The 22,462-nt window shown below is 45.1% G+C and overlaps 1 protein-coding gene and 1 pseudogene across 3 annotated transcripts in view; both read right to left on the bottom strand.

Moving 5' to 3' along the window:
* The window catches only part of LOC149328816 (tenascin-X-like), a 41,864-nt gene extending 38,269 nt beyond the window's left edge, over positions 1–3,595 (bottom strand). For both annotated transcript variants that reach the window (XM_089559778.1, XM_089559779.1), the window contains exons 1-2: positions 3,520–3,595; positions 875–1,186 (exon numbers count right to left, since the gene is read on the bottom strand). In XM_089559778.1, the coding sequence (XP_089415904.1) occupies positions 875–1,186; positions 3,520–3,571 (364 nt within the window). In that variant the 5' untranslated portion in view covers positions 3,572–3,595. The remainder of the gene's footprint in view (positions 1–874; positions 1,187–3,519) is intronic.
* Positions 3,596–9,163: 5,568 nt separating this feature from the next.
* LOC149328815 (tenascin-R-like) lies at positions 9,164–21,629 on the bottom strand (annotated as a pseudogene). The gene is made up of 9 exons (XR_016285779.1): positions 21,402–21,629; positions 19,194–19,227; positions 18,296–18,619; positions 16,411–16,722; positions 15,478–15,801; positions 12,350–12,661; positions 11,163–11,486; positions 10,233–10,544; positions 9,164–9,540 (listed from the first exon to the last, which is right to left on the bottom strand). The product of XR_016285779.1 is annotated as a tenascin-R-like (transcript).
* Between the last annotated feature and the right edge of the window lie 833 nt (positions 21,630–22,462).

The raw sequence follows: 22,462 nt of genomic DNA, 5'->3' as shown, positions 1-22,462 counted from the left end.
CGAAAATAAATGGTACTTCACTCATATGCGACGATCTCGAGTGTGGCCGGACAAAAACTAAGAAGCATTCGCTGAGCTTCAGCAGTTTCGTACTGCTTTTAAGTTTTTGCTCCAATTTTACGAAATACCGCAGCGAACTGTAACCTCGCTTGGAAAAAAAAAGTAGTGTTTTAGCTGGGTGAAACGAACCGAGTAGTAATTATTAGTAAGCACCAGGATAGCTAAATTTTAAACATTGCCTTCGGGGATAAAGTGTCCGTGCAAACTTCCATCATCTTAATAAACAGATGTCTAGAGAATTTGCACCAAGACATCATTTACGCATTTCTTTTTTACCGGCCTTAAGGAAAGCTACCGTGTGACAATTTCTCGGGAATCCATCTCTCCCATTGCGAAGCGAATCCCCACGGAGCACAGCGCTCCTGATGAAGACGAATTTTTTGCTCTGAGCGCGTCTGGCTGAAACAGCACCGCAGTCACGTAGAAGTTTTTTTTTTGTTTTGAAAGCTTTCTTTTAAGCCCGGTAAAAAAAATAGTTTTGTGCAAAATTTCGCTGAATAAAATATATTGTGCAATTGCATTTCAAAGCGACGTAGAACTTCCGCATTCATACTTTAATCCTCACAATAATGCTTTAAAAATTATTTAATTGCTTCTCACTACTTCACGAATTCACATTCTAGGATTAAGAAATACTGCTGACATGTCCATGTGGCCTTTAACAGCAATCAGTTGGCTTCACCCTGCTAGTAAAGTTTACATTTTTAAATACCTTCCTTACAATTAGGTGGTGCACGTGGTTTAAAAGCTGTAATGTCCAAGCTTCTAGCCAGGAAAAAAATGATGCACTTTAGCCTTGGAGATCGAGGCTTACCAAACAAAGGGGTCCTGATCTCCGCTGCCATCGGCCTGCTCCGAAGGACGTCCCTGCCGCATTGGGCACTGGCCGTGGCCAAGACACAGTACGTGGTGTCGACGACGCTTTTGAATTCCAGCCACGTCTCTGACGACTCGTGTTCGGTGCAGCCGCTGACAATTCCATCTGGGATGCATGCAGTGAACTTGTCGCATACCTTCAAGGTATAAGATATGTTGCTTCCAGACACTTTTCCAGGTGTCTTCCACTCGAGACGGGTCAGCGAAGGCGATGTCCCGGCGATGTGGATGCTCTCTGGAGGATCCGGGCCTAGAGCGTCAGAGCAGAAGGAATAGTTGAGGCGTTCACAAAATACATTTTGAAATGAGAATTTACTCCGAAAGTGGTTTTTGTTGTATGTGGCGAGAATATTTGCCTCAATGTTAAGTTTTACAATTAGTTGGAAGTGGAGATAAAAAAAACACGAAATCTGAGAGCGATGAGAGGTGGGAAAAGATCTAATCTGTATTTCTTACTGGCTTGCCACTTGCTTGGCTCTGAGATCAGGAAACATCTGCGAGCCGCTAAAACCCCTATGTTCCTTTCAAAATGAATCTGCTGCATACGTAAGAAATAAGACTGCATCATAGGCAGGTGACTAGCGTAACACGTTCTGGTACTTTTTCTGTTATAATTATTTGATTGCGATAGGAATACTTGTTTTTAACGGGTCGTATAGAAAATAATGTTTTGGTTGCACTTTATAGCTTTTCTTCTTGACGCGTAGAATTGAGCTGACTACTTTGAGCACGTATATCTCAAGATTTACTCGGTAGATTTTTATGATATCATCATGATTATATTGATTGTGAGATAATGGTCAATAGGAGGAGGTTCCGAAATGTGCATTGCCCGGGGAACCTCCTAGGAACAAAGAATAAATTTAGTGGGTAACTTAGAAGAGAGTTAAATAAAAAAGGAGCATACAGAAGCGCAAATCCGGAAACTTACATTGATGTGATATGACTTTCTGCCCCCATTTAAACGTTGTTGCCAGTCACTCAACGGAACGGAGGCATACAACAATGGCGGAAAAGTATCCAGCATCGACAAATCGTTAAAGCAAAAGTAGTTTCGGGAACGCTACGGATCCTTCTCGCATAAAGGAATGGAAACGCAGTGACTATGGGATATGATTCAATATAGTAGGAAGCACACGCACACCGGGATGTGCCTCAACTTTAGTTGCGTGCGTCCAGAATGTCATTTGTACGCCATGCTGAAGACCATGGCTGAACCCCGGATGACAGAGGTGCGAATTCGACTTACAAATGCTTCGCCTGTTTTCTTCGGGCAAGCCTAGTTCGTTTTTTCTTGGTGTCGAATATTGTCTGGCTCATCTAGCGCCAGACTCACTGTTTACTATCGCCATGACGTTAAAAGATCGCGATGGACTTGACAGCCTTTCCCATAGTCATAAACTGGCTCGCTTAACTGTTTTCCACAAAAATTACCATCATCCGTTGATTCAGGATGATTTATTTCGCTTGACCTCAGTAGTATTTTGACGCCGTGACCTTCCCTACAAGATCAAACGCAACACATGTCACATTTCGAGTTTTGCAAAATCATTCATGCTGTGATGTGCACACCACACTGGTGAGTGATTTTTGGAACGCGGCGTGTCGGCAGTGGTGCGTCGGACAGCGGAGCGCCGTGCGTGCCAGCCCCGCGTTGCGCGTGTGCGCGTGCGAGTGGTGTGTGCGAGGCAGGCACGAGGAGCGTAGAGCTATACGCGTCAGCAAACCGAGGTGTTGAGGAAGACACCTGAGCACAAGTCTGGTCGGTCAAGCGTGGAAGTGGCAGCTGTCGGACGTTGGATCCGAGCTGCCAATGACTTCCCTTGGATCATCGACGCAAGATCATTAAGCCTCGTTCAAGTGTGGAGGTGGCAGCCGTCAGACTTCGGGTCTGTGCTGCCGTGGACCTCCCTTGACTCAACGACGCAGGCCTAATGCGATCGCCACTTTGCTGCCATGGTTTCCTGGGATAGACTGCACAAGCCTACGGTGTTTGCGGAACGCCGTCGAGAGGACCTGGCTACAGTTTTCCTGCTGCAGCTGCTCATTTGTTGGAGGCGGCTGACAGGAGTTCGTCAGCGTCTCCCGTATCCAGCTCCGTTCCTCATCTCCTGGCTCTCTACCACCGCTTCCCTGAACGCAACGCCAGCGACGCATCGCAACTCGCCAACCCGCGTCTGTGCTACATGCAAGGCATTCCCGTACCACCTGGGACGCTGTGTAGGCGGTGAACTCTCTCCTTTTTTTCTGTTGTGTTTTACGCGTACCTAGTGTATGTTTTCCTTAGTGTTTTCGTTCCTTTCATTCGCTCCTTTCTTTTAAAATATTAACACGGCTTCGTTTTGTTTTGTTTGATTCGATTCCTTTGTTCTTCGAACCTGCACGCGAAAGCGTTCCCCTCCAGCAGTCGGGGACGCGTCACTCCGATTCGCGACACATGCCCAAAACCATTATTGATTGCAACCAGCTTCCTTTTACAAGCGCAACTGAGACAAATGCCTCTTCATTTCATTAACTTTATCGTACCGCATATCATACCGAACCATATATTATCATACCGAAGCAGCCGAATGCATATCATACCGAACCAGCCATCCACTTCAAGTTGCGCGCCCGCGTGCCCGGACCACCACATTGCCTCATTTTATGCCAAGCATATTACTAGAGGTACACTACAGCCCTTCGCCGTGGTTACGCGCCGTGCAGACCACGTGGTACAGTGACGTCACACCACGTGACATACCACGTGACACATGACGTCACGACAGAGGAAGACGGGGGTCCACCTCGCGCCATCGCTGTGGTTGCACGCCGTGCACACCACGTGGTACAGTAACGTCACACCACGTGACATACCACGTGACACATGACGTCACGACAGAGGAAGACGGGGGGTCCATCTCGCGCCGTCGCTGTGGTTGCACGCCGTGCGGACCACGTGGTATGGTGACGTCACACCACGTGACACAATGACGTCACGACAGATCGCCGTCACGCGCTGGGAGAGGGAGAACGATGCCATCGCACAGACGCCGGAATGTCCTCGAGCGGCATTCCCGCGCATTTCGAACGCGCGTTCACACTCGGCGCTGGTGAAACGCTCGCTCCACCGGGCAGGCGGACGCGGCTTCCGTGGCAATCCAGGCGCTCACCCAAAGCGCGTCTCGGGGTTAGTCGGCGTTCCGCTGTAGCCATGCCCTTGTCTTCCCCCACGATGAAGGCTTCTAGTGGTTGTATTAAAATGACCAAGTATTCAACCAAGGAAAGCCATGTATTACCAAGCCTTGCCATCAATATGCTTCGCATCTGACTAGGCTTAACCTTAGCTAAGCCTCAGCCATTTTTTTCTTTCCAACCGCCACAGACTGGAACGGCCTTCCGCACGAAATCGCTGCTACTACCCGCCCATCTTCGTTTCCGCAACTTGCAACTGACCATTTTTTAAATAATTGTTTACCATGATACTTACTGTCTCTATAGAAAGCCAGCCCCTATGTAAACCCCCCCGCCGGACTTTTAAGGTAATAAACTGAACTGATTCTAATTATATTCCGCTTAGGATTCATTTCTAATTATGAGCCCATTGTATAAGACCGCCGCTGTTTGGTGCCCGTTTCTGCGCTTCGCGTCGTCTCCGTCGCCGTTGTCTCTCGTAACCAGCTGTGGACACCTTAGTCGTGCTTTAAGCAGCGAATACAATGGAGCGGGATCTTGGAAAGCAAAGGAAAACTGCATAACTGCCCTCTTGGAACAGTGGACAAATCAATCGTGCTTTAAGCTACATGGCGGTAGTGACAGATTTGCGCTGCATGCGTTGGCGTCGAGAACGTTGTGCCAGAAATGCGGCGCTGGAGCCATAGGCCATCGGCGTTCATTGTTTTCATTGGCTTTGGCGTTGACAACGTTCTATACTCTGATTATTTCAAAGAAAGGAAGCGCGCATAACTGGCTCCGTGGGTCAGAGGACGCTTGAATCGCGTTTATAGGTATGTGGGGTAATGAGAGAGAGATATGGGCGCCACGCGTTATATGTATGTGGTTGAAGTTTTGCGAAGGGGTCGGTGGCAGATTGTGGGTCGACGGTAATGATTAATTGGTTGTATCTTCTTAGGTAGGGAAGTGGGATGGGGAGGTGGCTGGTGTTTGGTGCTCCACGTAGGCAGCTAGTTTTCCAACTGCGTGCTTAATATTGATTTCGCCGTCTGTCCGCTGCTTTTTGGGTCTCTACTGAGCGGATTCCTCGTGGAGAGAGCAGACAAGCGGCGCTTCTAGGCGGCCTAGTCATGTGGGTGGGCGCTGGTTGATTGGAGCTTGTGGCGGGTGAGATGGGCAGGAGGGGGTATTTGATGATGATAAATTTTTATGGCGCAGTGGCATATGCAGCCAGAGAGCGCCATAACACAAGGTGTTTTCTTCTACTCGAGATGGGGTGAGGGACCAATTTCCTAAGTATTTCGCGCTAAAGAATCCGATCACCAGGCAGGGGAAGCTTTTGCCCAATGTATCGCCGGTGGGTACCCGGCGGCACCGGGGATCGAACTCCGCGCCTCTTGGATTCAAGGCGATATCTTGGACTGTATTTAAGGTGCTGGTGGGCGAGGGCAGCCTCCTGGCTAGGAGGGAGGGGTGCTGTGGGCTGGCGTTTTTATAGGATGGAGGTTTCATTTTTCGAGACAACACACAGACTGAAGGAAACACAGGCATACAAACAGGCACCGGCGTTTTGGCATTGTGACACCGACAGTAATTAAGCACTATAATCACCTTGACCAGGGATGAAGATATTGTTGATAGTAGCTCCCAGCGATAGAAGCTCAGGTGGTCCCGCCTTGAAGGTGCGCACTGTAAAAGTTGCTGTGGAGCAAGAGTCGAGGTAGCTGCAGGTGACCTCCGTCTGCTCGGGATGAATTATGGTTCCGCTGGCGCAAGAGACCATCCGTTGTGACTCGGTACGGCCGCTACTGTTGCTGGTCTCGTCGTTGACTTCTACCCTGTAGTAGTCGAAGCGTCCCTCCGGTCGCTTCCAACGTGCGGTGAAGGAGTTGTCCGCAGCGCACACCAGTGTCAGGTTAACGACATCGGGAAGCTCTGGACAGAGATTTCCTTTTCTTTGTGGGAAAGGCAGGCGTAAAATTGAAAGTGGCATGGCTCTACGCGATAAAAATATTGTTCTCAATCTCATTGCTGTACCAGCGTCAAGCTCTTACTGGTATGAAAAATGTTTTTGTTATCTTGACTAACTATTCTTCAAGATTAGTTTTTTTGTAAACACATACTTTTCTGATATGCGTAGCGGGAAGCCAAAACTGCTGCTTCGCTAACTCATCCTCCTATTCACACGAAAAAGAACAAACCACTCCTCGCATAAGGAGGCGGTGTCAGTTTTCAGAAGTGTTAATAATAAAATAGGCTTTATAAATTGCGCATTCAGTTTTACGCTAATATATGTTTGCAAACAATATTGTCTAGAAAAGGTAAAGACAAAAAAGCGCAAACGTTTGAAGGAAAGCTGTTCTTGCATAATTGATTCATATACAGCGCCTCTATATGCTAAAATTAAGTAATTATGAGCTCCACAAAATCTATGTAGGAGTCTATAAAAGGAAAGAAAATTTACTTTACGCTGGTCCTTCATTACTAGAACAAGTTTTTAAATTGCTTTTATTGTGTATGCTTTAATTTTGTTGAACTTCACTCGCCCTTCTCGGCTTTACGCACTACACATTTTCTCATTCCCTTTGTAGCGAGCTTGTGGATCACATCTTTGTTTGTCAGCGCAACACTTCTGTCGCTTTGTTTTAAAGCGAAAGCCTTACTACTTGCCCTTTCAAGCCTTTGCCGTGCGACGGCGGTGCACATGAAATGACCTTTCGCATGACCTCTGTGTGATGTCACGCCGAAGAGCTGGGCGACCATCTCGCGCCGTCTGTGAGTAGTGGCGGTGCCACCACCGGCGGCCTTAGATTAGATAGGATTAGAATTGATTATATTATATTATATTACATTAGATTAGATTAGACTAAATTGGATTAGATTAGATTCGAGTTGATCGGATTGGATAGAATTAGATTAGATTAGATTGGATTAGATTAGATTTAATTAGACTGGATTGGATTGCATTCGATTGGATTAGATTGAATTGGAGTAGATTACATTGGATTAGATTGGATTGGATCACATTACATTGGATTGGATTGGGTTGGATTGCATTAGATTGGATTGCATTGCATAACCGATGCATCACCACAAGTCTAACCACAAGCACCACCACCAGCTACACTACCAGCTGAACCATGATGTAAGTACGGATATTGCTTTCGCAATTACCGGGCTTAACCAAGCTAAGCCGCAGCGAATTTTTTCATTTGATAACATATAAGCGCGGTACCCAGTGACCGCACTAAATAACCTGATTGCTGAACTGGCTTTGCAAAGTCGATAAAAAATGTATATTTTCCCTTTAACTGCCTTGCAAATGAGCCACGCAATGGACGGTTGACATGAATGAACTCGTTTTTTACAAACTCCAACTCACCAATGGTTAAATATCTCTAAAGAATATGCTAACATTGTGAGAATTCAAAAGGTTGCATGGTTGCCTCTGAGTGACTCTGATTCTCTAAGGCTCACAAGTGTTCGCGGTGCTTCTTGGGAGATTTAGAAGTTTTGACTTCCAGAAACTAAACTCAGTGGCACGCAAATATCATGTAAAAGCTTTATATTTAAGGAATGCGTTTTTCAGTCTGCGAAATGTGCTAAAATCAGGAATCCCTGTACACTAGCTATGATGCGATTATGAGGATGCTTATCAGAATTCACTTCCTGAAACACAATATCGCATAACATTATATCAGTTTGTTTCACTGAGGGGAAAGAAATGGCTACAGAATATTTTGTAAGCACCTGAATATTAGACAAATCCGAAAAGCGAGGAGATGTGGCTCACCAAACAAAGGAGTTTGGAATAACGCTGCCTTTGGGCGGCTTCTAAGGACCACCCCACCGCATACTGCGGTGGCAGTCACTATGACGCAGTACCCTTTGTCCGCTGTGGTTTCGAATTCCAGGGATGTTGCTGGTGTCTCATGCTCGATGCATCCGCTTAGAGTTTCCTGGGCGTCGCACGATGTGAACATGTCACACACTTTCACTGTGTATTCTCCAATGTTGTCAGATATCTTCTGCGGTGATTCCCACTGAAGACGTGTTAGCGAGGGCGCTAATCCAAAGAAGGCGACATTTCTTGGCGGGTCAGGATCTGTAGAATAAATGGTTATTTGCTGAGAGAATGACCAATACCATTGGTAGCGGGGGGGGGGGGGGGGGGCAGAATTTTGGGTGGCCGGATGAGATTAAGAAGTTTTCGGGGATATGGTGGCCGCAACTGGTAAAGAACAGGGTTGATTGGAGACACTTGGGACAGGTCTTTGGCCTGCAGTGGGAGTAGTCAGGCTAATGATGATGTTGCTGGTGTTGGTCTAATGGGGTCCCCCTTGCGGTGCTGTTCTCATTTGGCCAGTGAGACCAGAACTGGCCAAACGTCGGCATTGCACCTAGCTCCCAGGCGACCGTATGTACAATAAATGGTTATTTGCTGAAGGAATGACCAATACCGTACATGCTAACTGGGGGCAGCAGAAAGTGAGGTGGGCGGATGAGATTAAGAAGTTTGCGGGGATACGGTGGCCACAACTGGTAAAGAACAGGGTTAATTGGAGAGACATGGCAGAGGCCTTTGGCCTACAGCTGATGACGATAATGATGCTGGTGTGGGTCCGATATAAGTCCCCCGTGCAGAGCTGTTCTTATTTTGCCACTGAGACCAGGATTGGCCAAACGTCGGCAGCGCACTTAGCTGCCAGTTGACCATTATTCTATCCAATGTATACACAGCCCATGTTATGCAAAAGTCATTAGCCTTTTTTGGAACCCATAGTACACATAAGTTAGTTTGAGACGAAAAATCAAATTTTGTTTGAGGAGGCTTTTTGTACAAATGGCGCACGGGCGAATTCAAAAGCACAGGCTACGCAAATATTTGTCACGTGAAAATTCTCTATCTCAAAGATGTCAAAATCACAGGTTATGCAGATATTTGGGACGTTAAAATTCTGTAGCGCAGCGATGTTAAAAATGTTTGATCCAGTACACACTGCTCCGTTCACAAGAGAGGAATATTACGTGCCGTTGAGACCTGACGCACCTTTCTTCTATTCTGCTCTGTACATCAGCTCCGTTCATGTCAAAAGCTAAATACCCACAACATATATATAAAAGTACCTTTGCCAGGAATGAATATGTTGTGCAGAGTAGCACCCATAGATAGAAGTTCTGGTGGTCCCCGGGTGTAGGTGCGCACGGTCAAGGTTGCCTCGCTGCAAGCTTCCAGCTGGTTGCAGGTCACTTTAGTCTGATTAGGGTGTATAATGGTGCCACTTCCGCACGATCCTACTCGATTTGGTTCTCGGAGGTTTCTTCCACCCTCTGTCTCTCCGGCCACTTCAATCATGTAGTAGTCGAAGATGGCCTTGGGCCGCAGCCAGGTCGCAGTAAAGGAGTGGTCCCCAGCGCTTTCAAGAGTCAGGTTGGTGACGTCGGGGAGCGCTGCGACAACATAAGCCCGATTACTATAGGCAGTCCCGCAGTGCCCCTTTCCCAGTTGATTTCACGTTTTTTTTTTGAATGAGAGCGGCTGCCTGAATGTGGGAAGGCGCAGATCGTCATCGGACTTCCATCGGGATATACGCAGTAACCGTAACTGTCCAGCTCTTTATAGCGGGAAGAAACCAAAAATAGCAAATATCTGGTTCCCAATGATAGCAACTAATTGTTTGCATATTTCGTAGATTAGAAGTACTAGACTGTTTCATCCCGGTGGTACACCTCGCTTAAGTGTTTGTTTTGGCAAGATAATAGCTTTCCACATTACTTAATCGCATGAACCACAAAATGGTATTGAACGCTGCTCATTCCTCAAAGAACTAGCTGCTGCACGAAGAGAAAGAATCACCAAACACAACCTAAAATGGCATGGACCTTCTTTATTATTTTTCTTTCTGTTGTCTACTTTTCTGTCCGCGCTGCAGCTAGTGATATCAAGAATAGAACAAGTTAACCTAAAAATTCCTCTGCTTAAGCGGATGCTCATTCTGCGTCTCGTATAAGCGCCAACGGCGCTGATACCCTAAACGGCGCTTATACATTAACCCTAAAGTTAGTTGGTGCTATTTGGAAAGTATGATTACCGCAAAGGGACCAATAATATTCTCTGCCGGTAACGTGGACAGCCTTCTCACCGAACATGGGTGTCTTGAATTCGATTGCCTGTGGGCGGCTTCTTAGGACGTCTCGACCACACCTTGTGACCACCCTCAGCAAAACGCAGTAACTGGTGTCCACGGTGCTTTCGATTTCCAGCCAAGTTGTAAACGTCTCGTGCTCGATGCATCCAGTCAGGTTTTCTTGTACGGTACAAGATGCGAATGTGTCGCATACTTTCACCGTGTAGGAAGCCACGCTGGTAGAAAGTTTCTGCGGTGACTCCCACTGCAGACGTGTTAATGAGGGTGCTAGGGCAACCATGGTGATGCCCTTCGGTGGTTCAGGTTCTGCAATAATCACAAGATCTTAACCCAAATCTTTTTTTTTCATCAGGAATCTAACCAAACACGCGTCCTTTAGGCAGGTGCCGAAGGCTGGGTACCCTATCGTAATGTGAGTTGAGCTATCGTCTCAAGCATTAGCAATACAGACGACCTACAAAAAAACTCTGTAATTTTCCTCGTACTTTTGGCGAGAACTAGTGGCTGGCCTTTTTTCGTCAAGACATACTTCTCGAAGAGACCAGAACACCTCAGAACACCTTCCAATTTACTTGGACAAATGTGCTGAAATAATTTCTCTTATATATGCTTCTACTGCTATATGTGCCAACAAGGTTGAATTTGGGAACAGTCCACATTTGCTATTTTTTGAAACGATATAACTCATTATCACAAATGCAGTTCAGTTTTACATGGCATAACGAGATGAACGAAGTTGGCAGCAGAACTGCATGCCTAGCATGTGACACGTGTCCTTCATGACAGCCGGCATTGCAAGTCACCAACCAAATTGAGTTTTTTCTCCCATCCCACTGAACACATAAAACCGCAGAATGCCTCTTGCTGAGAAGACCGCTTAACTGCTTCCTGCCATTGAACGAAGTTGGTTGGGATACCACAAACCTTGACCAGCTATGAAGATGTCGCCGAGTGTTGCTCCATGCGAGACAATTTCGGGTGGTCCCTTCTTGTAGGCGTGCACTGTGAAGCTAACCACCGAGCAGGAATCGAAGTAGCCGCATGTAATTCTATTCTGGTCGGGATGAAGGATGGTGCCGTTAGCGCACGAGACCACATCTGGCGTTCCGATGCCACTTCTGACTTCTCTGCTGCCACCCTTTGCCTCTATCCTGTAGTAGTCGAAGCGGCCAGCGGGACGCACCCAGGCCACCGTGAAGGAGTTGTCCGCCGCAGATATGAGGGTTAAGTTGGACACATCCGGAATGTCTGCGAAAGAAATTTGATGTTACACTACTTTCCAGCACATCGGCATTGCACGTGTTAGTCTGGCTAAAATGCTCTGGTATTTTCACTCGCTTAAATGCCGAACTGAAAGAAAGAAATTTTGTTAGCAAGGAGGTCATATCATTCTGCGGATAGACTATGTTTCTTCACTTCTTTTTCAACCAGGTGTGGCAAAGCAGCCCGAGAAAGGCTATACATTTCAATCGCAGGTAAATGAGAGATGTTAGATGTCCCAAAGCAACTCAGGCTATGAGGGACGCCGTAGTGAAGGGCTCCGGAAATTTCGACCACCTGGGGTTCTTTAAAGTGCACTGACATCGCACAGCACACCGGCCTCTAGAATTTCGCCTTCATTGAAATTCAGCCGCAGCGGCCGGGATCGAACCCGCGTCTTTCGGGTCAGCAGCCGAGCGCCGTAACCACTGAGCCACCGCGGCGGGGCGCCATTGTACTGAATGTGCGCTAAGCCCAACATGCTGACTCAGAAGTTCTAAAGCGTTTTGGACCTCACGAACGATAAGGTTCACAGCTGCAGTTTTTGAGCGCCCGATATCCTAGCCTTGATATACTTCGTCCTCTAAGGAACCATAGAGAAGTGCTAGAGATTAAAATTGTTGTTGTGATGGGCGAGATAATGCAGCGAACCTGACAGCTGTCAGAGAGTTATGGGCGGTAATTTATGTCTATCTCTCCAGGCAGGGAATATATAGAGAACAAAGTGATCCAAAACAAAGGAGGGTTACGTCGTGTAATTTGGAACCTTTCGGAATTACCATGACGGATAAAATACTACACCATAAAAGATTTTAAGAAAAAAATATTCAATTAGAAAAGAAAGATCTCACCGAAAACTGGCGTCCTGAATTCCCCTATCACTGGGCGGCTCCGCAGGACATCCTGATGACATCGAGCACCAGTAGTGAGCAAGGAACAGTATGAAGTGTCAGGTATGCTCTTTATCTCCAGCCATGTATCCGTGGTTTCTCGTTCGGTACATCCGGTCATTGGTTCTACTCCGTGACATGCGTTGAATGTGTCACAAACCTTCACCGTGTATGGCCCAAAATTTCTGGGCATCTTAGCAGGCGGTTCCCACTGAAGATGAGTCAGAGAGGATGATATGCCGACTATGCTGATGTTCCTTGGTGGATCAGGGTCTGCAACATTAAGACTTTATGTATAATTTGATCTTGGTAATTTTTGCAGCATTGTGTACAAATGCATTCCGCGTTAACGTAGACTAACGTAGACTAAATGAAACGTTGTCTTTTTGGGGCTTCCACCGCTTTTAGTTCAGGCTTTTCATTTAATTTACAAAATCATGTAGTAAAGACAAGTGTTAGTGACCAACTATCATTTCGGTCTTTGTTACTTTCAAGCTCTTATCTGCCCTTGAACAGTTGCGTGCATAAAATGGAATAAGCACGGCAGTTTCATCAGGAGCCACCAGAATGTACTTTTTCTGCTTTTGTGAATAAAACCTAGAAATATGTATTTTAAATAGGGAAACAAAACCATTTCGTTGCAACTATGCGTCCTAAAATGCATTATGTGCTGAATAGACTAATACCGCCTTTACAAAGTTTGTAATACGTACAAATGAAACAGTGCACATCCGAGAATTTGTTTTTTTTTCTTTTTAATAACAAAAGGCACGCGTCAGGGACATACTTTTGGCACACGCTGATAGAAGACAGCGTCACTGTGCCATATGGGCCAGTCGTATACCGCCGGACATGCTGTTCATTTGAAGGCTCTAGCGACAGGGAAAAGCCGCTGAACTCAAGGCGCATTTTCTTGGATGTCTCCGATTTAGTACAGGGTTCGCTCGAACAACAATCGTGAGGCGTGCTGACTGAAAATATGGTCTACGCTTTAATTTATTCACTAGCTAACTGCATGACGGTGCCAGCGAACAGTTTTGAATGACAATTTACGTGAACACGAAGTATTCGTGGCAGCTTATTTTCTTGTGCGCGTTTGCAGAACAGAACGCAAACTCTGTAAGTGTGGCAGACGAATATTTGGTATTGAAACACGGCGGGTGCCCCGCAATGCACTATATACAGGGTGTTTCATCTAAGTTTATACATGGGTTTTAAAAAATACGCTTTTTGAGTTGGAAGACCTTTTTTGTTCTGCGTAGCATTGTCGGTGGTGCAGTATATCACAATACAGGGAAGACGCGCTAAATAGAAGGCTGTTTAAATAACTTTGAATCGTTAACTTTTTAACATTATTCTTAGGGACCCTAATTATTTAGAGGCTTGTAGCCCACAGTTTTTAGGTACTCGAGTACGCTGCTACCCTCCTCGCTTTGGCCCAACAAGTTATGTTTATTTCGTCGAATTAAGCGCACTGCAAAGGTTGCTTTGCTTGAAAGTTCCTTAAGAGCGCATGTATATGGCCGTGATGTAGCGAAAATTTGTTGGACCACAGCGCCAGGGTAAAGCGTTTTCGAAGCTCTGAAAACTGACAAGGATATTACTTACGGTGGGCTACACGCCTGTCTATGATTAAGGAGCCTAAAAGTAATAGTTAAAAAGTTAAGTATTGAATATTTTTAAACCAGCCTGCTGTTTAGCACATCTTAATTGTATTCTAATGTATTACACAGCTAACAATGCTGTGCCGAAAAGAGCGGTCTTCTAACTGAAAAAGCCTATTTTTAAATATTACGCACAGTCTTAGGTGAAACGCCCTGTGTACGTATTTTCGGCTATCTGCATCGCTCTTGTTTTTCAACAGAAACAAGAATATGTCATAATCTCCACATTTACCGATGGTGACTAAAGTTGCAATGACTTCTTCTCCATTTAAGAGGCGGTGACTTATCCAGATTTAGTATTATGCGATGTTTTAAACATAATAGTTATATATTTTATTTTAATAACAGATATTAATCATATTTCATATGGATAATATCTACATGTTTTCTCTAGAACGCACGAGTAATTCATGTCACTCCCACCTTCTGGATGTGGCGCATCTTGCGCTACAGGCTTCAGTGCTCTTCAAGTTGTATGCCAAACTAACTGAAAATTAAAACTGAGACCTCTTTCATCGCGTGGCGCTCACAAGGGACGTTGCGAACCCTGGAAAACTATCTTGAAAATTGCACCGTTTTCTGCCATAATTAATTGAAAATTAATTTCGGGTAACTGTGCTGCTAAAAAAATCCATATGCACAGTATGGGCAATTTTCATGGTTGGATAACTCGAAGCCGTTATCAAAATATACTTGCTGGCGTCAGTATGTTACTGCGGATATACCCGCCGGCCAAATCTTTAGCTGGCGTGCGTAATGGCAGCATTTTTCGTGCTCCTGTAGCTTATGACGGAGAAAACTTGCGAAAATATCAAATTTAAGCACAGGCTCACTAAGCCAGTGCATAATATTGAGCTTTCCGCAAGTTTACTTCATCCCAAAGCACAGGACCACAGAAAAAGCGGCCATCGCGCACACCAGCTAAAGATTTGGCCGGCTGTACGTGGTATTTTCGCATAAGCTTTCGTGTGTGACATTTTATTCCCACATAAGCTGATATCACTGGCACACTGAACAACAGTGTTCACGGCGGAGAGGGGGAGTGAAAATGGAGTTTACAAACACACAAAACAAAATGAAGTAGGTTTCAAGGGAAGACGCTGTCCTCTATGCAGCGTTTCGTCAACGGGACATGTCCTTTCGTTGGTACGTTTCATAACAAGCTGAGGCCTTTCCTTAACCTTTGCTGACTCTGTTTAATGTTGAGAAGGTGTCTGTTTTCAGTATGCATGTTTTTATATCGTGTATTCAATCCCTGTGCGGTCTGTAACAGTTTCCGACTTTAAATATTGTGACCTTGGTAGATTGGAAATCACCAATACTAATTTGAAGCCCCAGCTTGGTTGAGTGCATAATAGATAAAAAACAAACGGGCAACGGGTTTCGTGAAGACTACTCAGGACGCAGCAGTCGTTAATAATTTACCTTGGCCAGGTATGAAGATGTCGTGAAGCGTAACGCCCAAAGATGTAAGCTCAGGTGGTCCCTTTGCGTAGGTGCGTATTGTGAAGCTTGCCTTGGTGCACGGCTCGAGGAGACTGCACATCATTCGCGTGTGGTCGGGGTGAATAATGGTTCCGGTGGCGCAGGAGCCGATTCGATGTGGCTCAGTTGGACCGCTTCTATCACCACTGTCATCGTTGATTTCAATCTTGTAGTAATCGAAGCTGACTTCGGGCTTCTCCCAGGTGGTAGTAAAGGAATTTTCGGCAGTGGAAACCAGGCGCAGATCTGCGACGTCGGGTAGAACTAAGAGGAAATTTAGGGATTAGTTCGCGTGCCCAGTTATTTTCATTTCGGTTGAAGCGTTAATTTTATGTGAGCCCCTTTCGATGCCAAATATAGAGGAGCTGAAGAGAGAAAGCACTATTTTTCAAGGACGTAAAGAGCTAGTGCCACCACACATGTTCTAACCAAAACAATGAACTGCCAACTACTTTGATGAAACTAGCTAGATATCCTTTAAAGCAGGAAGATTCGTGAAGACTTCAGACTACAGTATAATAAAATGTGTAAACTTAAAGGAATAGAAAGATTGACTTAGAAGCCCTGTGGTAATTTTTAAATTTGTGCTCAACAAACTACGAAATTCAAAATTTCCCCGCAAAACTCATTCAACTTTGATGGAGCACCAAATATCCTGATGCAATTTCACGCCAACACTGCACTCAGGGGCCCATCTTAATGTAAGGACTAGCCCTTCTCTAGCTTTTCAATCAGCATCGCTCACAATTAATGGCACCAAATAGTCACAGAGATTATACCTATTACAGAAACGGTGATTGTCTTTGATAGTATGACTTTCTATTATAAAACGGGAAGGTTGTTCTCTTCCCTAACAACGCACAGTCTACTCACCAAACAAAGGCGTCCTAAATTCCGTCGTGGCGGGGAGGCTCCTGAGGACGTCTGCACCACACCTAGTGGTGGCTATTACCAGAACGCAGTATGGTGTGTCCACTGTGCTCTCGAAATCCAGCCATGTCGCAGATGTTTCCCGTTCAGTGCAGCCGCTCAGACTTTCCCGTGAGTCGCATGATGTGAAGGTGTCACATATTTTCACTTCGTATTCTCCGATCCCACTGGAGATTTCTTCCGGCGATTCCCACTGCAGGCGTGTCAGCGAAGGTGCCAAGCCCAAATAGGTGATGTTGTGCGGTGGATCCGCAGCTAGAAAGAAAGAGCTAATAAATCTACGAAGCGTCAGTTGAAGATCCTGAGAGCGAAGACTTCCTCTTCGAAGAAGCTTAAATGCGTGGACATGTTTATCCTATGCGCCTAGTTGTTGAGAGACTGCTTTTCAGTCCTTTAAGCTCACTGTCCCCCCTTTTTCGCGTTTGTTTTCAAGAATTGTATTGTGCTAAGAAAACTGGTCCTTAAACTACCTGTTCTCATGCATGCGCCTCTGCCTTAGCTACTCTCTGAGGCAGGGGCACAGGGCATTGCAAGAAATGTGAGGAATGGCTTCTGAATAACCGACTGGCGCTCAATGAAATAAAAAAAGACGTCAATTGGTAAAGTTTTTCATGCACTGGAGGCAGCAAGCCAAGATCAATGTTATAAAATAGGCAGTTGTTTCTCAGCTTTATAGTTATTATGTTTAAAGCAATCTCTTAAAAAGTTGTGCAAACAGAGCACTAGAACAATATATGAATCATTTTAATTGAAAGGAACTCGTTGGTTTTTGGGTTAATGAATTCTAATTATTGGTACCATCAAGAAGGAGCTTTCACCGTTATGAGCGAGCAAAATCGAATGCACAAGGCTTACTTTCCAGCAGGAAAGCCGACACCAAGTGCGATCTCTTTCAGACCGATTTCTTCAGGCGTATAAATGTGGCCGCTCTCTTATAGCAAACAAGAACGTAAGGAGGATGTTGTGTTCTCCCGTCAACATATGACTGAAGCCAAAAATCTGGTGGCCGCTTTGTTAGTGCTGAATATTCCTGGCGCGAACTTCCAAAACGTGCAAAATATTACCTCGAAGGTATAGCTAGCAAGCACTAGCTGCTTTGAGACACGACGATGTCTCTTCTCCTAGACTATTCGTACGCCGCAAGCTTGGCACAAACGTTCAGTTTGCCACTCCGTGGTACAGAGCAATTTATCGTGGACCGCGGAACGAGGCCGTTGTAAATCCACAGAAATATTCCAAGACTGCGTCTCGCTTCTCAAGTTCTCAGGAAGTTTGCACAAGGGACGTGCGTTCAACCCTACTTTCGCAACAGACTGTCCTGGCCTGGAGGTTTCACAGCGGCAGCAAAATATTTCCGACTAGTCGATGCCGTTCGACATCTCCGCCAGCCAGGCCTCAGCCACCAATCATACCTGGCGTTCTTTTGTCATCGCTGTGCAACACGTTCACTATCAAGATTCAGGCGTCCAAGATGAAGACTTTTCCTGGTCCTTATCATGAGGAGTGCAGTGAACAGTTGTTCGAATCGGCAGCGCAAGCGCCTTATTACAGTGGAAGCAGTGTGACACAGCGTATCCTCCTTTTTCGGGGAGATTAAAGAAACCTCTCGTTCGTCTTGGTGGCACGAGTATGAAGTCTGCAGCATGCGATTTCACCTACTCATAACGTTGAACACCAGATTGTTCATATTTCTTGGATGCACCATGTTACGAAGAGATAGCATTATATCATTTATAGCGAAATCCTTGCGCAATAATATCTTTACACGAGATTGGTCTTTCGTGGGATTAAAACGTTATCAAACTGCTGGATAAATATAAACATTTACCTAGACCAGCAATGACAATGCCGCGCAGGGAAGATCCCCGAGACGTACGTTCTGGTGGCCCTTTGCTATAAGTACGCAGTGTAAAGGTTGCACTCCTGCAAGCTTGTTGGCGACTGCAAGTGATGCGAGTCTGATCACGGTCAATGGTGGTTCCTTTGCCGCATGAGCCCTCGAGGGTCGTTGGAGTTTTACTACTGCTCTCAGCGCTTTCTTCGGTCACTTCAACCACGTAGAAGTCGAATGGGCCTTCCGCAGGCTCCCAGGTCACGGTGAAAGAGCTGTCTTCTCTTGATTCCAGGGTCAGGTTTCTCACATCGCTAAGCACTGCAGATATATTAATGTGAAAGCATTACCAATCCCATTGCCAGAAGAGCCGTCGGCATGTGTGTGTCTGTGTACTCGCAGACACTATATCCCGGAAATGGCAAGAAAAATAGTGTGACGTAATCAAGCGGCCAAATGACGCGCACAGAAATTCGAGCAGTATGACTCCAGACATACTTATGGATGTTCTTCTATATATACTCGCCACTAGCCGACATGCACGCGGCTCCAGATTTGCCTACATTCGTCAAATACAAATACAACAAATAGAGACTTCCAAATACAAACAAACAGGGACTTCCGAGTTACGTTGAGTGCACGTACAACCGTTTGTGTCCAACCCAATTTCTCCTTGGTGGGTTACTTATCGACGAAAAAAATTTGTTAAACACCTCACATAAAAAGTCGCTGAGCTCATCAGTGGGAGTTAAATGGCGTAAAAAATGGTGAGTGCAGAAGTTACTTCTTCAACTATCGCCTATTTTACCTTGATTCTGGTAATATGCTTTTTTAATTCACTCACATTGTCGCAACCCAAACTGTTCTATGAAGACATAATGAACAGCTTACTCACTGGAATGTGAAGCATGCTCGCCAGGGAATGACACCTAAAAAAGCGAAAGCAATTTCAAGTATCAACTCGATATCAAAATTTAGAGTTGAGTGCTCTCTTGCAACTTGCGTTTACTCAGGACTGGCCGAAATCTCTGTTCTTCTAGGTCAGTAAATAAAATGTGCCTGCAGTAGCAAAAACGACCCGAACAGTGGCTATATGAATAAAAAAAAAGAGAATTTGAAATGCCCTAAGACCGCGACATGAAGAGAAGGAAGAAGGTAACAGAGTGCCGGGGCGTCAGTGGTAACGAGTTACGTGCAAGAAAGGACAAAAGCGTGCGGGGGACGTTTTTACAGAGGAAAAAGTTATTTCACAGTGGTGAGGAAAACCTGATCAATTGAAGCGTAGAATTTTGAGGACTAGCGGGCTCGGTCCGCTGAAGTAAGCAGCAACTAGCGAGGCAATGGAATATTAATATTTTTTGCCACGACCCGCGCGCAGCAAAATTTTGTCAATGTATGCCTGTATTCACATCATTTTCATGCTCTCTTCTAGTTAAAGGTTGCAATTGCCAGACTATTGAATATCGCTCAACTTTCGAGGCTTAATAAACAGATTCACAACAGCGCTACGGAACGAGGACAGAAGGAACACGAAAAACACAGGACGGGCGCTGACTACCAACTCTTTATTGCGTGAAAAAACTAGAACAGATTTATACTATTTCCTGGACCACGTGATACACTGTCAGCCACAGGACACAGTGAAGGAACGCCTCACACGTTTGGCGAGTCATGACACACCTCGAAAGAACTCATGAAAAGTGCATGCACTATCAAACTATAGCATTACCAAACTAATGACAAAAGGATTAACAGATACAAAGATGTGCATGACCCAGCTATAGCATTTGACAACTACAGCTCAGATAGGCAAAAAATGAGCACATCAAAGCAAATCTTTCATCTACGTAAAAACATTTAAGAGAGCGAGAAGGCGTAAAAGCATGAAAAAATACATGAGAAAATGGCGATGAAAAAAGGGGGCATGAAAAATAAAAGTTGCTAGACAATAGGCACAGTCAGCAGGCTAAAAGCGATAACAAAAAACCGGCACCAACAAATAACACGGTGAAAGTACTAATCGTTAAAGAGATAAACTAAAAGAAAAAAGTAAAAAAACATGAACCACCACCGGCCAAGCAATGAAGACGGTAAAACCATTAAAAGTCTTTAAATGACAGAGGAGAAAAGTTCCGCATAAGGCCATCAAACAAAACAACTCAAAATATAACACAATACGGTGAGGTGCGGGGAAAACCGTTTGTCAGGATGTCAGGCTGCGTTGTTTTGTTTGTTGGCCTTATGCGGAACTTTTCTCCTCTGTCTTTTAAAGAATTTTTATGGTTTTACCGTCTTAATCGCCTGGCCGGTGGTGGTTCGTGTTTTTTTCTTTTTTTTGTTTTAGTTTGTCTTTTTACGATTGTTACTTTTACCGTGTTATTTGTTGGTGCCGGTTTTTTGTTTTCGCTTTTAGCCTGCTGACTGTGTGCCTATTGTCTAGCAACTTTTATTTTTCATGCCCCCTTTTTTCATCGCCATTTTCTCATGCATTTTCTCATGCTTTTACGCCTTATCGCTCTCTAAAATGTTTTTATGTAGATCAAAGATTTGCTTTGATGTGCTCATTTTCTTGCCTATCTGAGCTGTAGTTGTCAAATGCTATAGCTGGGTCATGCACATCTTTGTATCTGTTAATCCTTTTGTCATTAGTTTGGTAATGCTATAGTTTGATAATGCATGCACTTTTCATGAGTTCTGTCGAGTTGTGTTATGACTCGCCAAACGTGCGACGCGTTCCTTCGCTGTGTCCCATGGCTGACAGTGTATCACGTGGTCCAGGAAATAGTATAAATCTGTGCTTTTTTTTTCACGCAATAAAGAGTTGGTAGTCAGCGCCCGTCCTGTGTTTTTCGTGTTCCTTCTGTCCTCGTTCCGTAGCGCTGTTGTGAATCTGTTTAATAAACATGAACCAACTAGCCCACACCAGAATCCTCTTTGAACGTATTTCGAGGTTATAGACATTTTCGAGAAAAAGCGAAGATGGAAATCATTTTAGTGGTATTATTTGCTTGAAGCGAACATAGCAACCTTCAGGATGTTGCTGGCTTTTCCACTGAGGCAAGAACAGCTGATTCCCATATTGAAATAAAAACAACTAGCTTACCTTCTCCACATGACGAAGCCAGTAGAACGTCACTGCAGGACCTGCTATAATCAGGCATACAGGCAACAGAATCTTGACAACCAGCAACGCTCTCTTTCGGCAGCTCTGCTTTTTCTGGTGTCTTCGTGGCTCAGACACACCTGCTTCGCTGGTAAAGCGCTCCAGAAGCTTCACAGAGCAATCTTCGGGCACGTACTGAACACTGAGCTCCTTCCTATCTTCGCCCATTTGCGTCTGTGGAGAATATAAAATCGTTACGTCTTCGCCACAAAGTTTCTTGCATTATTACACAACAAATAACAACAGCTTTTCAACAAGGCTGTTGATATCACATTTTTTCTTCCTGGTCTGGCCATGCATGCGTCCCCTCCCCCCCCCCCCCCCAGAAGAAAAATAAAACATAACAATATTTCTTCGTTAAGCGAGAGGAGGAATGGAGCACTCACGCAGAAACAACTCCGCATAAAATTATGCAACAGAACTCTTAAGAGCAAAAAACTCACCTTCAGCAGTAAAAGCTTCACGGCAGTAAGCGTTGTCTGAAGGCGTTCCCAGAGAATATTTCGTTGCGGTACTACATTTGATTTAGAATTCTAATCTATAGGGCCAGAAAAGTCTGACATCTTGGTTCTATAGCAAGACTTCCCCGTAAAAACTGGTCAATTAGAGCAAATAATCTGCATAAACCTCCGCGATGTTCTTATCATTAGATGAAACACTTTTGTTTAAAAGTTGGTCGGATGTAACATGGAAGGTTTTACCTCACCCGGCACAGAGCACACCTCTAGACCTGATCTATATGAGCGACCTTTCAATGGTTAAGACAGCCGTCTTCTGCAAGAACAGCCGCGTAGTGCAAAGACCAAATGCTGCGAAAAGGGGCACGAGGAAGTTTTATGACGAATTATCGGAAGCTGCTGATTATATAAGGCCGTGGAAACGCAACTTCCCTTTCGGTGAAGCGCGCATGGTCCAAAAGCAGTTCTTGCGTCAGTATGTACCATTTGCCTGCAACTAAACCCCTCCACTCAAAAAGGAACTACTTCAATGGGCTGAGAGGC

This window comes from Amblyomma mixtum, chromosome 9 (genome assembly GCF_055824585.1).
Source record: "Amblyomma mixtum isolate Tamu chromosome 9, ASM5582458v1, whole genome shotgun sequence".
Lineage (NCBI taxonomy): Eukaryota > Metazoa > Arthropoda > Arachnida > Ixodida > Ixodidae > Amblyomma > Amblyomma mixtum.
The sequence above is the reverse complement of the archived record's forward strand: the minus strand, read 5'-3'. Positions and strand labels throughout refer to the sequence as shown.